Here is a 14,161-nt window from a genome sequence, read left to right on the forward strand (position 1 = left end):
GCGGAATGGCGGCCCTGGCGGCGGACACCGTTGTGGGGGCGGGGAGGGGGTACGCTCTAGCCAGCCTTCCCTGTGCTCTCTTTGGTTCGGGCGGGGAGGGGTCTCCTTTGTTCCGGTCACTGCCGGAAGTGGGTGACGGGCGGGGCCGGTTGCCGTGGCAACGCGGGGCTGTTTACCGGCGGGGCTGGGCGCGGGCCGCCGGATGGAGCGGCGCGGAGGTGAGAGACGGGGACCAGCCGGGCGGCCCCGTGTGCACCCGCGGGCCCTTCCCCGGGGGCCCCTCCTCGCCTGGGGGGGGGCGAGACTCTTTGCTCCTGGGATGCCCCCTCCCCCCCAGCAGGGACTCCCCCGTCCCTTTCGGGAGCCCCTCGCCCGACCAAGCACCCCCCTGGGCTCCTTCCCGCCCCGTCCCGCTCTCCGCCCCGGGCCCCGGCTTGCTGGGGGTGGGGACCCTCGGGACAGACACTTCTTGGACTCCGCCCCCCCCCGGGGCGCACAGAGTCCCCCCCCCTACCTTCCCCCCCGAAACTCGAGCTCCTGAGGGCGGCAGGTGTGGCCTAGTAGCTCGAGCCCTGGACTGGGAGTCTGGGGAGACCTGGTCCCGGCTCCGCCCCTGGCCTGCTGGGTAACCTCGGGCAAGTCCCTTCCCCTCAGTTTCCCCCCTGACCCTCCTCTGCGAAACGTTGTGTCCCAGCTGGTTGGGAGCTTCCCTTGGAGGTCAGCTGATGGAAAGTGCGAGCCAAGAGCCGGGGGCGCGGGGGGCGTTATCTGAAAAATGGATTTTCAGAGGCGCCGAGCCGCTCCGGATGGGAGCTCAGCGTGGCTGAAAAAAATCACATCCAGTGCGACTGAAGTGAGGCACCCAAAACCTGAAGGCCTCAGAATTGGTGGCCACTTTTGAAAGCTTGGGCCTCTTAGTACCACACCCAAAGTGCATCCTTTAGAGTCCTAAATGCTGACCAGTGGGCGTCCTGTCTTGTCACTGTAGCATGAGGACGAAGCAGATCAGCTGCAGGTTTGAGTACTCCTGCACGCAAATGACAATGCAGCTTCTGTTCACCAGTCAAGGGGATTTGTGTATTTATTGTTGATTTAACTAACTGTGTAAACATATTCAAAATGCATGTAGCCCTTGGGCTACTGGCTAGTTGCCAGTGCTGCCCTCACCAAATTAGGGCTCCCCTGGACTAAGCTTTAGATGCCACCACTATTGCACAAAGTCAAGAAAGATCGAGTCAAGTGAGTATTGGATTGCTTGCTTGGTAATTATACCCATTTGTTCAAAAGAACTCCCTGTCCTCTCCATTTTCTATGCCCTTTGGGAAAGCAGTAACTACTGTCTTGGGTCTTCAGCTGCTTAAAATCGTATTAATACAGTGCACAGCTCTATTAATATGGGCCTCTGATTGAGAAACCCAGGTTTAAAATGTGTCTTGTTTAAAGACCGGTGTGACAATTTTAAATGCGAAACATTTACTTTAAAATGAAATGATGCTGTCCAGCACTCAGAAGATGCAAACAGAATTTCTTAGAGGATTATTCATAATTTTGCTCACTGTCAGGATATTTCTAGACAGCTGGTAACTCTGATTTGCCATGTTCAAGAATCCTTCTTTGAAGGGGTGTAAGACCATGGCTTTTATTTCTTCATATTTGCTAAACTCAGGGTTGTGAGTTCAATTCTTGAGGGGGCCATTTAGGGATCTGGGGAAGGGGGTTGGACTAGATGATCTCCTGAGGTCCCTTCCAACTCTGATATTCTGTGGTTCTGGGATATTGATTTTGCTGCCTTCTAGTTTATTTGAAGATATTTCAAACCAAATAACACTCCTGCCCTTTTAATATACTCCTAGGAAATTATTATTGGTGACTTAGATTTTGTGTCCAGATTATTACGGTCAGTCAGCTTGGCTGTACGTTTATTGTGTTGTAAGTAAATAGATCACTTATTCAAGTGGCTGAGTGATGATTATTGTACCTTAGAACAGTTTAATAGTGAAAGCATGTCAAGGCACACCTGTACATTGAGACTGTACTTTGTCTTTGCTAGACATTGTTTAATTTACTGATCATTTCCATTTCACTGAAACAATAGAGGAAGGCGAAGAAACAAGGTGTTAAATAACGCATCACTGGCAAAAGGCCTATGAGCATCTGGTTTTCCAACTCTTGTTAATTTGATGAATACGGTGGAACATGAATGTTGGCATCCCCCTTGGAGTAACAGACGGTTTATGCACTTGAGAAGAGGCGTTGGATTATGAAGGTGGGTTAGATGGCGGGGGTGGGGAGGGCAGCTTTCCCTGCAGAGGAGTGTAAATCCAAATAAACCTGCCATTGCTAAAGACTGGTCATTCCCAATATTTTGTTTGGTTTTGGGGTAGCCAGCGTGTGACAGTGGTCTCAAGGTGCCATTATAGCATCCAGGGATTGCCAGGTCATGTGGAAAACTTGCCCCTTTTCCCTTGGCCAAAACACCCTTACCAAGCAAGCGGGTGGTGTAGGCATCATTAGCCTAACTCTAAGCCACTGAACAATCCTCCTATTCAGGGGTGATCCTGCTGTGGCTCTAAGGCTGCTTTGCATTGTTGGAGCAAAGTGGTCTCATTGCAGCTGAGGATCAGAGCCACTGAGTAGAATTCTACTCCATCTTTATTAGAAGTAACACCCATTAAGGAGATGAGCTTCAAGGTCTTTTGATTGGTCACTTACAACAGGCTTCAGTGGATTGAATCAGCCATAGTCGCTCAAAAGACTTAAATAAGAGACTTCAAAATTTTTTAAAAGCCAAAGTGCAGTCAGTCTTACCTAAAAGTCCACACTGGGAACTTAATTGACACCGCAGAAACAGCAATGATTTCATATCTGCTCCTCCACATACACTCGTTTGCCACATTCAATAAGTGAATAACAACAGAATAAAAAATGTTTTTCACTAAAACCTTTGTACGAACTGACACGTGCACAACTGGCTACACTACAGAGTTATCCTGGGATTGGGTTGGCGCACGCAGGTTAGTCTAGCCTGGGTGTGAGCATTCCCACAGCAAAGCCCTGCCCTCAGAAAACGGGGGGAGCGGAGATTAAAAAAAGGTGCCACCCGCTAGTACTCACCCGAGGGCACTCCAGGTCTTCGGCGGTGGGTCAGGCGGCGCTCCGGGTCTTCAGCAGCATTTCGGCAGCGGGTCCTTTACTCACTCTGGTCTTCGGTGGCACTGAAGGACAATCCTCCCACCACCGCAATGCTGCCAAAGACTGGAGTGAGTGCCGCCGAAGACACTACTGTCCGTCCTCTGCATCTGTACTCCCTCGTGTGTCTGGGGGCAGAGCCCATGGTTCTTTGAGATGCTCTAGGATCCTTTCATGGTTTTGTCAGTTGTGGGAGATCTTGCCTGTCCTCCAGGGAGTAGAAAAGGGGAATTGTGGGAAGGACATAAAGGATTACACAAATCGCATCCTTACTGCAAAATAGGCAAGTTCCAGCCAGAGCTAAAGCACTACTTGAGCTACAACTCATACCCCGACCATGCAAGCAAGCATGGGTTCAAAGTGCAAAATAGGCACATGCTTGATGGTATTGGCATTTGGGAGCACGGGTTAAAGCTACAGGTAGACATACCCTTAGAGAGGAAGGACTGTGGATAAAACACTGGTCTGAGACTCAAGAGTTCCTGGCTCTACCACAGGCTTGTGTGATCTTGGTTAAGGATAATAATACTTCCTCTCACCCACCCTTAGTGTCTCTTATCTGTTTGTCTGGGGCAGTTACTGTCTCATAGTGCATGGTGCCTAGCACAAGTGGGCCCCAACCCCAGCTGGTGACTCTAGACGTAACTGCAAGATAAATAATAACACCCCATTCCATCTATTAAAATAAAGGCTTCTCCTACTTTAAATCCTTGAAGACCAGTAAGAACACTTAGCACTTGATATACAGTGCTGTGCAAACATTAATATACAGCGTATACTATGTAAACAGATTTAAAACCTCTCTTTTGTTATCTGGCTTTGATATTTGAACTTCCCAAGAATCATGGTTCTGATTCCAGCGGGACTGACTCACCCATTTATCATTCTGATCTCAGTGAATGGAGTACCATGCTTCATGGGGACCTTTCTCATGAGACCTGAAAAAACCCCACCAAGGTTTTATCTGCTCTGCTCTATTATTAAAAATCCCATGGCACTTTTCACTGCTCTGGCGTCCTTTATCAGCATTTCCCTTCCTCTGTTGTGCAGCTGACCACAGCCCTTCATCCCAGATGTGGCTGCATCATATTGTGAGTACATAGCTTGTAAGGCACTTTGGGATCCTTCCAGATAAAACCCATTTTTGTTTGTTCCTACAAGGAACCTTGATCTGTTACAAAGCCAGCATCTGGGAATGCATGCCACAAACTTGATACTTGACACAGCAACAGTGCTGTTCTGTAATCTCCCTACACACAGTGAATCAACACATGCCAGGATACCCTACTATTGTGTTAAACACAGTGCAGCATAAAAACAGGGGTACTCTAGTGAAGTAAAATGCGTAGAGATTTGACTGATTCCTGTAACTTTTTTCTTCCCTCTGTCACCCCTTCTACAGGTGTCTTGAGAAGCAATGGCCACAGTAGCACCTCTGAACATAGCACCATCTGAATGCAACACCACTTCGGGCACTGCAGAAGCTTTCATTTGGAGGTCAAACACCATCAATATGCATGTTACCCGGCCGAAATCTGCCAAGGGACGTACAAGATCAAGCTTGAATTACTCCCATAGTGTGGAGGCCTATTCTTATAGAGTGCCATCCTCTCCTCAGCCAGCAGCTCCCTATGAAGCAGCAAGCAATCAAAGAGCATCATCTACCAAACCAACTTACCAGCCTGGGCAGGTGTCTCCTGATGAAATCCCAGAGCTCCTCCAACAAGTACCCTTGAGGACCTCCTCTTCCCTAAATAAGTACAGAGTGCTCCCGTCCATCAGCAGGAAGGGCTTGGGGAAGAGTGTTGTGGAAACAGTGATCGAACAGACCAACAAACTGAAAATGAGTAGTAGACAGGAGGAGGAGCAACCATCCAAAGCTCTTCCTGAAGAGGAAAAATCCACTGGTATAATGACAGAGAATGAAGGGGCTAGAGGGGAATACTCAAAAGTCCAACCTCCCATTTCTGAGAAGAAGCCGTTAAGGAAAACAAGAGAAGAAAGCTCTTCATCAGTTTTAAACTTGGAGGAGCCACTGAAGAAAGAACCAAGACTGCTGCTTGCCGTTAGGTCTCCTTCTGGTCAAAGATTTGAACATCACTTCAGGCCTACAGACAGCCTTCAGACGGTCCTTGCTGTGGCAGAACAAAAGCACACAACCAAATACAAACACTGTCGTGTTGAAACGATGGAAGTGCCTAGGAGGAGCTTTCCTGACCTTACAAGGTCCCTGCAAGAGTGCGGGATCCCACACAAGTCAGTGTTGTGCATTCTCCAGGAAGTGCAAGATGGAGATCTCTAAATGTACAGTGATGTTACACAACTTCCATCACCCCTTAGCATGTAACTCTATTGGATGCCATGGACTTCCCTTTGATGAGTGGTCTAAGAACTGAACCAGCCTGATCTGTTTCAGTGGTCTACTTCTTAGTCCCACTGTCTTCTGAGTGCTTCCCTTGAAGTAGACTTGTATATAAATGGAGTGTGCTGAAATACTTAATTATTTTAAAGTGTATGTACACACCACCCAAGAGTATCTATTTTTTCCATGTGTACAATCACAATTCACTTTAAGAGTGGGCATCAGCTTCTGGGCTTTGTAGTATTTCTAAATGGTTTTAAAAAGAGTTTCTATTCCTCTGGGAAGACCCACTTTTCTGATGCCCTCTCTTCTGGTGGTGGGAGGCCTGTCTCGTCTTCTCTGGTTTTGCTCCAGGAATGCACCACCTCCCCAAATTAAGTCTGAGTCAGGATAATACATGGAGCTGGGAAGACACAAGCAGCACTATTTTGATTCCTTAAAGCTATAGGAATGGCCTTCATAATAAAGTAGCTTGTTGGCTGCAAGAACAGCTACAATGGTCAATACACAGAAAATGGTCTCAAAGCAGTAACTCCAAACAGTTGGTGAGAGTAAATATGTTGCTGGGATGTGTTAAAAGTACAAGGTCAATGGTAAAGTACATTCAAGAATCAAACCATTCCTGTATAATCTCAGTGTTTTGAGTACGCCTACTTTGTCTTCTCATAAAAGGAAAGTCATGGTTAAGGTGGTCTGATTCCTCTATGGATACAAGGACGACTTTTTTTTTAAACTCATTAGCTTTCTTTCTTCAGTGAGTGCGTAAGATTGTGATGCACACCTGTAAATCAAGAAATCCAGAGCTAAGGGTGGATTGTCTGCTGTAACTTTGAATTTCAGTGCTGTTTGCTACTGCAATTTAACGTTTTTAAATTGAACTGCATTAAGCTGAGCAATTACCAGTTGCTTTTGTGTTTTGGCTAAATACATAAAGGAAGCGTTCTGCTGGGGCTGTTATCTACCGAATAGACTGTGCCTCAAACTATTGGGACTCTTCTAGAGCTATTTATTTTCTATAGTTCAGAAAAATCAACCTGTTCAAGTAGAACGGCTTGGCCCTGTGGTTTTGTATTAACGCAGCTGCTGTGCATGTGCTAAAAAGCCTCATTTTTTAGTGGAAAATGTTCCTGTCCAGGTGCAGTCGCTGAGTTTGAACACCCAGTGTAATAAAAGAATGGATCAGGCTACCTGACCGGCCACCTTGCCAAATAATAGGCTCCTTTTGAGTATTACAGGTGAAACAAAGGCAGTGTTTTTGCCTCTCTGTAATGGCCAAACCAACCTTTTGTAAAGGATGGTAGAATATTTGCTCTTTACTGTGATCACATATGCTGAATTTCAGTCAAAAGCAAATATTCATAGGCCAGCAATTAAGCCCCATAGAACAAGACAGCTGCTGAAATACTAGCACTACCTGATGCTGCAAGTGGTGACACTGGTCTGTTGACTTCAACAGCAACATTTAGAGGACTACACTAAGCTAGAAGCATTCTCAACTGCCTTCGGGGGTATAACTGTATCAGAGGTTTCTAATGAGGATTACAACTAAGCGAGCTAGGAACATGGTAAAAAGAATGTTTCACTATGAAAATTGCCAAGAGCAATGGGAAGAACAAACTAACTGTATGATTAATTTTTTACATGGAAGAATACAGCCTATTCTGCTCTGAACTTAGCATTGGCTGTTTGTGAGAGATGGCTGGTTCAAGTGGCAGAATGGAGTGTAGTGTTGTTGGCCAGCACACCGCAGCATAGAAGAGCCCGCTAATGCTAAAGAATGCAAACCACCTCCATAAGCAAAGTGTTCAGTTCTTTTTGAATAAATCTGTGCTATTAATTGGTGGCTTCCTACCCCCTTTTTAAATATTTAGTTGTGAAATGTGACCAAAGCTCTGTAAGATGTTACCACAGTCATTGCTTCCTCCTCTACAGGGAGTCCAGATGGTTTTCAAACCTTTTCCACTGTAATGCACCTGTTCGTCACATCTTGGCTAGGATAAAGGGAATATCAGGATAGTGTCCTGAAGAACTTGGCTATGAAAAAATCAGTGAGCAACTTCACTGGAAACTATAGCTTGTTGCAGGCATTGTTTCAGTAACTACTGCAGATTTTATGCATTGATATAATCTCTTCCCCCACAGATCAGCTAGGCTAAGGGAAGTGGTGGAAAAATCAGACTTAAAGCTATAAAACAAATACTGGGTCAAGTACAGTCAATTTACTGTTTGAGATGTGTGTATGATGTTACATTTAAACAATGTTAAATAAACTGTTTTAAGTGTGAAGCTAAGACCAGCAAAGATTTCCTGAGTGCAACTTGGATTTGAAATCAATGGTTTGCATGAACTAGAGGTTTCACTTTACCACATTTCCTCATACTTTTAACAGCATGTTCAATTAGTCTGTTAACACATGTGGACGAGAGTAATAATCAGCCTTTCTAGAGAAACAAGTCAGGCTTCCACAATTCTACTCCTACATCACTGCACTCAAGCAGTCCTGCAAAAGCTTAATCCGATTTTTCCTCTGTCTTCCAGCAGGAAAGAGTTGTTAACCTGTGTTGTAGGCAGGCAGTGAACTGTTTTAGAATTCAAATTAATAGACAGGACTATATATTTCATTGGTAAAGACTATGTAAGCAGGGAGGGCTAAGCTGAAAGACAGGCCAGGCCAGAGAGCTGATAAAGGACAACCAGTGGAGAAAATAAGTGAAGAGAAGGGGATGATCAGGATGATTGGCTGGAAAGATCTAGCAGCAGTATTTTGAGTGGCTCCCCAAAAACAAAGAGGTAGGTGCCTTAATGGCCATGGACGATTTAAATTTAGCACCTACCTCATTCAAGTTTTATCCTTTAGTGCTTAGGTACCACTAAGGTCTTTGCCAGGAAAAATCCTGGCATCAAGAAAGACATTAGGGAAGAATAGAATTAATCTGATCTCATTAGTTATCCAATATAGTTTAATGATAAATGGCTGGTGGGATGCTGCCATAGCTTGACACTGAAAGCATCTGGGAAATACAGCAGCTCAGTTACACTAATCTCATATTTCACAGTGGAATTCACCTGGGAGTATTCCAATAGGAAGCACTGCCAGAACTCCATCTCCATCAAGTCCTCTACACAAGACATTAGAGAGCAAACGGATGCCAGCGTCAAAGACTAACCGAGGCACAGTTCAGTACGTGTTCTTTATTCCAATTAAAAGTACATTACAAACAGCACACAGGATCAGCAGCAGCGTTCATGACAGTTCAACCCAATGCACTGCTGTCACAAGGTCATTCAGCTGTACTATTAAAGTAGGTGATTGAAACAAGTCTTCCACTCTACACACAAGCACTCACTCACCTGCCACTTTAAATAGGTTTTCAACAGAATAAAAATAGATACACCCCAGAATACAAAAAGTTTAATTTTAACAGGTTTTTCACTAAAGACTATACAAATTGATAAAAGGGTGCACAATTTCCTAAAATTTTAGGTACATTTTAAATGAGCCTTTTTTTTACTTGGTAAAAGGATCAACATTCCTGTCTTTGAACAGAATATGATGGCCAAAATTGCAAAGAAAATTTATAGTTCAATTTACAATTTATACATTTGTTTTGAAGTGATTCCTGCACTGAGTAGCAGTCCGATGGCTGCTCACACACGTCCACTTTTCCCAAAAGAACGGTGCACCACAAAGTTAACATTTAGGAGCCTACTTCTCCTGGAATCGGGGGGAAACAAAAACCCACAAACTTCCATTTGTGCATGGTAAGTGGTCCCAACTCAACTAAAAGCCCAAACTTAGAAGTTCTAAATAAAACTTTCACTGGCAAGGGTCACCTTTGGGGCAAGGTGTGTAGGGACTGATGACCTGTCTGCTTTATGATACAAGCACAATGAAAGTGGAGTGCTTCCCATCAGTATTTTGGCTGAGCAATTTAACTCAAGACTGTGGTACTGAAACATGCTGTAACAGGCAAATTTGGTGTTCTATTTAAGGGTATTTTTGGTCAATACAAGCTATTAGAATTTTTTTTTTTTACCAGATAAATATTCTTGTTTCCATTATTGATTGGTAGAGTCCGACAGCTCCGTATGAGACTTCATGTGGAACTGCCCCGAAAACAGCAGCATTTTAAAACTGGCACCACCTGCGTAAAGGTAACTATAACCCCCACTCCCCTATCAAGAGACACTACCATTTGTCGGAGTGAATTTATTTGGGATATTGATTAGTACAGTCCTCTTTATACTGCTGATCCCTCCCACCCACATGAACCACGATTTGGTTTGGCAAGGTTAAATGCATCATATGACTTCTACAGTAGTTAATTAACACTTTCAACCACTGCACTGCTTTATGAATAGTGGCCATTCTAAAAACAAACTAAAACCAAAATACTGCCCAGCAAAAGCAACACTGCACCACTGTCTGAGAATATGAGCTAGTGGAGAGAGCTTCTGGACAATCTACTTAAGGAAAAGCAAGGCAAATCCATCAGGAAGCTAGAAATGAACCTTTAGAGCACAAGGCAGCACCAGAAAAAAGTTCTATTTCATGTAAGTTTAGTTTTTAGCCAAAACCATCTGCCTTGGTTTTTAAGTCAATGTCCATATACTTGGCTGTTGAGTTTTGTTTTACTGATCACATATGTTAAAAAATAACATCCCAATTAACCAAATAAAGCATTTGTTTTCTTCCTTTTCGATATTTACGTATTGGCCACTTTTTGGCAAATCTATTTCTTAGAATTTAAAACATTTCCATTTTAAGGCTAAACTAAGAAATGTTAAAAGCTTCTGTAAACATTTCCTCTTCTTCCGCAGAGCGACAATTTTAAGTCCAACTGCAATTTTTAAAGTGAGGTAATTTCTGTGTATTTATATCTTAAGAGTCCTTTTCATGACTGGCCAAAAGGTGTGCCAATCTGAACGCTGAGCCAATTGTAGTGGGAGAGCTACCACAGGAGGGCCTACATCAGTTCCAGCAGCTGCGTTTCAGTTGGCTATTTTCTCAATTTCATCCAAGTCGTCAGTATCCAGTTTTTCTATCTTTTTGTCTGCAAGAGAAGATTAGAAGGGAATTGGAACGCGTGCACTCTATACAATGGGAGAACAGAAGATGAGAAAAGGTCCCACTTTACTGCGTTAAATCGCACTTCTGTTCTTGTCACAAGATGAATCCATGACAGACACAATAGAATTAAGTTTTATAAATCAAGTCTCAATATAGTGTGACGAAGTGGGAATTTTGGAAACATGATTCTTATGCATGCCTCAGTTTCCCCTCTGTGCTTTGCATTGCTATGCGAAGAATATAAAGGGTTAAAAAGCAGCTCTTGGGACAGAGCGAGGGACATGAGGTGTCGTGTCACATAACTATCTGGAGTGGTATGAAGACTCGGTCGTCTAAAGAATGGGCTGAAATGGATCCAAATCAGTGGAGGATCCAGAAAGGCAATGGGAAACCCAACAGCCAAGAGGTTCACACCCAGGAACCAACAGAGGAAGGAGATTTTCAACCACCTCTCAGCAGGGAACCTGAGCAAAAGCCCCAGCTGGAGAATAAAGGCATCAGGTAGCAGCGTTAAGAGCTGGCCTTTGGAGAGACAGACACACCTGGAACTAAGGACAGGAGGGACAAAGATGGGGAGAGCACGCCAAGATGGCTCCTCAGCAGCATGGCTCAAGGGAGCCCTTACCCTACACTGGCCATTCTGAACTTTTTCTAAATCTTTGCCTCTCTATTCTGACCCAAGGACTTTCAGAATCTGTACACCAGGAGTTGTTACCTTGTTTTGGAAAAACTGTCTGGGCTTAAGGCAAATACAGAGCATTACGCCCTGAAGGAATACGGTACAAACCTCCTGCAGAAGTCTGGCTTGGCTGGATTCACTGCAGGGAGCCAGAGAGGGTTCGCTAGTGCCCAAAGGCCCAGTGTCGAAGTGTTAGGCCTTGTCTATAATACCACGGTAAGTTGACTTAAGTTACGCTACTTCAGTTACATGAATAACGTAACTGGAGTCAACGGGGCTTAGGCTGTCTTACCACGATGTCTACACCACGCTCTCCTATCGACTTCTCTTACTCTTCTCGGAGTGGTGGATTACCAGAGTCGACCGGAGAGCGCTCTTCCATCAATTTAGCGGATCTTCACTAGACCTGCTAAACTGACACCCGCTGCATTGATTGCAGCAGCACCAATCTACCGGTAAGTGTAGACAAGCCCTTAGAGGCCACTGGCCTCCCCCAGTGGAACCGTGTGGGTACCTAGGGCTTGGTCCACTAAAGTAGTCACTTCCAAGGGACTGGCTACAGGCTGAGGCACACACCACAGCACACCTCTGGATCTGTAACTTCTAGATCACTAGGTCACTCAAATTTCAGACTGGAAGCAATTTCTTGGGGGGGGGGGTGGGGGTGGAAGAGGAGGAGGAATGTCTATCGTAAGCAGAGGGGCATTCAAACATTATGGTTTGTGGAATATCATTTTTAGTAATGATGCCAACTAGCCAATGAGAACTGGATTGACATGGCAGAACACAAGCAAGATCTCCCAGGCATGTCTGTCATGCATCACTTTGGAAGTTTACTGTCTTATGACAGATGAAGAAGTTATTCATATGTACCAAAATGGGCTATCAGACCTGCCCTTTAAACAGTACTCACTGTTCTACTCTAAAATAAAGACAATTACATCAGAAGTTCTGCCCATTCGAATGTATACAAACAACTGGCTATTCCCCTAGTTTTCTCAATGTTATTTTTGAAACAAGGTGCTACATGAAGGGCAGTGGTACCCTTGACAGACTGTATGAAGCAAAGCAAAACTCTGTTAAGCCTAATCAAAGACCAAGACCACAGGCGCCTGGGAAATCTGAATCAGAGTCAGGGTTGTCAAACACAGACGCTCAAAATTCTATAGAAATAATGCTGTACCTACGCAAAAGAAAGGAAGCTTAAGGGGACTTACTGAAATGTTCCTGAATTCTGTTCAGAATATTCATGCTGTGCTTGCTGTCTACCATGTTAACAGCCAGTCCCCGCTTGCCAAAACGACCTGTACGCCCAATCCGATGCAGATAAGTCTCATTATCTGGGTTGCCATCTTTATCCACAGGAAGGTCAAAGTTGATAACAACAGAGACCTGCTCTACATCAATCCCTGAGGAGGAAAGCATTAGAGATATCACAACTCTCCCTTTCACCCATTTTAAGCCAGAGCACCTTTCGTCCAGGATTGTTTCAGTGTTTTGATCCCAGAATCTAGGGCTTACCTAGAGCCATTAGTTTCAACACCTTTCACAGAAATGTACTATTACGCCGCCAAGGTTCGTGGAAAGTTAAGCTACCTGCCATGATGAAGCCTGCAGCGATGTCAAGAGCGAGCACTCAGCAAAAATTACAGGGATAACTGGAAACGTATAGAGGAACTTTTAAGATATCACAGTGAGAGGATGCTATCAAATGGAGGATGAATAATACACTTAAACTGAACACCTTTGCATTACCTAATGGTTTCATACCAGAACTACACCTTGAGGTTTATGGGTGCCTAGAGAGGCTAATAAAATTGCAGTAACTTCTAAAATATAGTCAATTGCCCCTCCTATTTCTCAACAGCCAGGCTAGGAGAGCCATTCAACTTATTTCGTTTAAATGTTCAGCAGTGTCCAGAATGCCCCTTGTAGCTGTAACTTGCAGCACAGACTGTTTCTGGAGTTTATTCCTTTGCCTGACCTCTAGCGAAAATGAAGTTGTTGAGAAAATTCAGGGCACACATTTGTTTGCCCACAAGCCAAGGCAGGGCAGGGCAGGGCAGAGCCATAGGATGCCTCAGTGAGCCCAAAGGACAGAAAGAAATGAGACTCTGGTGGAAAGGAAGATTCTTCACCCTACTTCAGGTCACCTTTAAGGAAATCCTGCGTTAAGCCATTCCAGGAGAGACTGACCTAACCCAACTCACACACGTCAAGGACCATCCAGAAGTTTTTGGGGGACAGCTCATCTGTCAGTCTCCCCTGGAATGGCTTTGTGAAGGACTCTTTTGTACAAATCTAGCACACCGATTGCAAATTCTTCTCTAGGAGGTACAGCAATATTTTGTATTCTGTCACCAGACTGCATAGTTCCGTCTCAAGTACAAGTACCCGCTTCGCTTCCCCGAGATGCGGTGACAATGTATTCTACCTCTGGCACAGACATTTGTGGTCACCAGCACTTTCTCTTTGCCCTCTCTGAAACGCTCGATCACCGCAGCTCTTTGTTCCACCATCATCTCTCCACTTAGCAGTGCCACCTGGTGACCTTCTTTTGACAGCTCTCCTGCCAGCCAGCCCGCTGTTTTACGAGTCTGAAATGTAAAGCAAGAGCAATTAAGATCTTTCTGGGAAGACAATTTTTGAACTTCAAACAGGAACAGGCCTCTCTTAACAGAAGGGAACGCTCAGGGCTCTAACTCTGCTTGTTCCAGGATTTTAGCATCATAGTTTAAAAGGAACAAAGAACAAAAACCATTCCAATTTCTGTTTGAAAGCCTAACATTACAATAAAGCTTAGAGACATGTTTTCTATTTCCTTTTATATAGGACAGCTCTTTGTGTGTAGTCAGAAGGC

The 14,161-nt window shown here is 44.6% G+C and overlaps 3 protein-coding genes across 8 annotated transcripts in view; 1 reads left to right on the forward strand and 2 right to left on the reverse strand.

The window, feature by feature from the left end:
- LOC125624433 (basic phospholipase A2 Sms-N6-like) overlaps window positions 1-4,138 on the reverse strand; it is a 61,131-nt gene extending 56,993 nt beyond the window's left edge. For both annotated transcript variants that reach the window (XM_048825118.2, XM_075121153.1), the window contains exons 1-2: window positions 4,064-4,138; window positions 3,115-3,392 (exon numbers count right to left, since the gene is read on the reverse strand). The gene's annotated coding sequence lies outside the window, so the exon portion shown is untranslated. The remainder of the gene's footprint in view (window positions 1-3,114; window positions 3,393-4,063) is intronic.
- On the forward strand, window positions 110-7,842 carry UBXN10 (UBX domain protein 10). 3 transcript variants are annotated; one of them, XM_048824833.2, is made up of 3 exons: window positions 110-218; window positions 2,096-2,266; window positions 4,592-7,842. In XM_048824833.2, the coding sequence occupies exon 3, from the start codon at window positions 4,607-4,609 to the stop codon at window positions 5,489-5,491; it is 885 nt and encodes a 294-aa protein (XP_048680790.1). In that variant the 5' UTR covers window positions 110-218; window positions 2,096-2,266; window positions 4,592-4,606; the 3' UTR covers window positions 5,492-7,842. The 3 variants fall into 3 exon arrangements, with proteins under 3 accessions (XP_048680790.1, XP_048680791.1, XP_048680789.1); XM_048824832.2 differs by lacking the exon at window positions 110-218 and adding an exon at window positions 548-1,239; XM_048824834.2 differs by lacking the exon at window positions 2,096-2,266 and having other exon boundaries at window positions 120-218.
- Window positions 7,843-8,728: 886 nt separating this feature from the next.
- Window positions 8,729-14,161, reverse strand: part of LOC125624292 (ATP-dependent RNA helicase DDX19B) — a 28,873-nt gene continuing 23,440 nt past the window's right edge. For all 3 annotated transcript variants that reach the window (XM_075121151.1, XM_048824831.2, XM_075121152.1), the window contains exons 10-12: window positions 13,736-13,898; window positions 12,519-12,710; window positions 8,729-10,605 (exon numbers count right to left, since the gene is read on the reverse strand). In XM_075121151.1, coding sequence (XP_074977252.1) covers window positions 10,544-10,605; window positions 12,519-12,710; window positions 13,736-13,898 — 417 coding nt within the window. In that variant the 3' untranslated portion in view covers window positions 8,729-10,543. The remainder of the gene's footprint in view (window positions 10,606-12,518; window positions 12,711-13,735; window positions 13,899-14,161) is intronic.

Source organism: Caretta caretta, chromosome 18 (assembly GCF_965140235.1).
Source record: "Caretta caretta isolate rCarCar2 chromosome 18, rCarCar1.hap1, whole genome shotgun sequence".
NCBI classification, from domain to species: Eukaryota; Metazoa; Chordata; order Testudines; family Cheloniidae; genus Caretta; species Caretta caretta.

Excerpts from the sequence above, each read along its gene's own strand:
- UBXN10 (XM_048824833.2), top strand. The coding sequence starts at position 4,607 with ATGGCCACAGTAGCACCTCTGAACATAGCACCATCTGAATGCAACACC.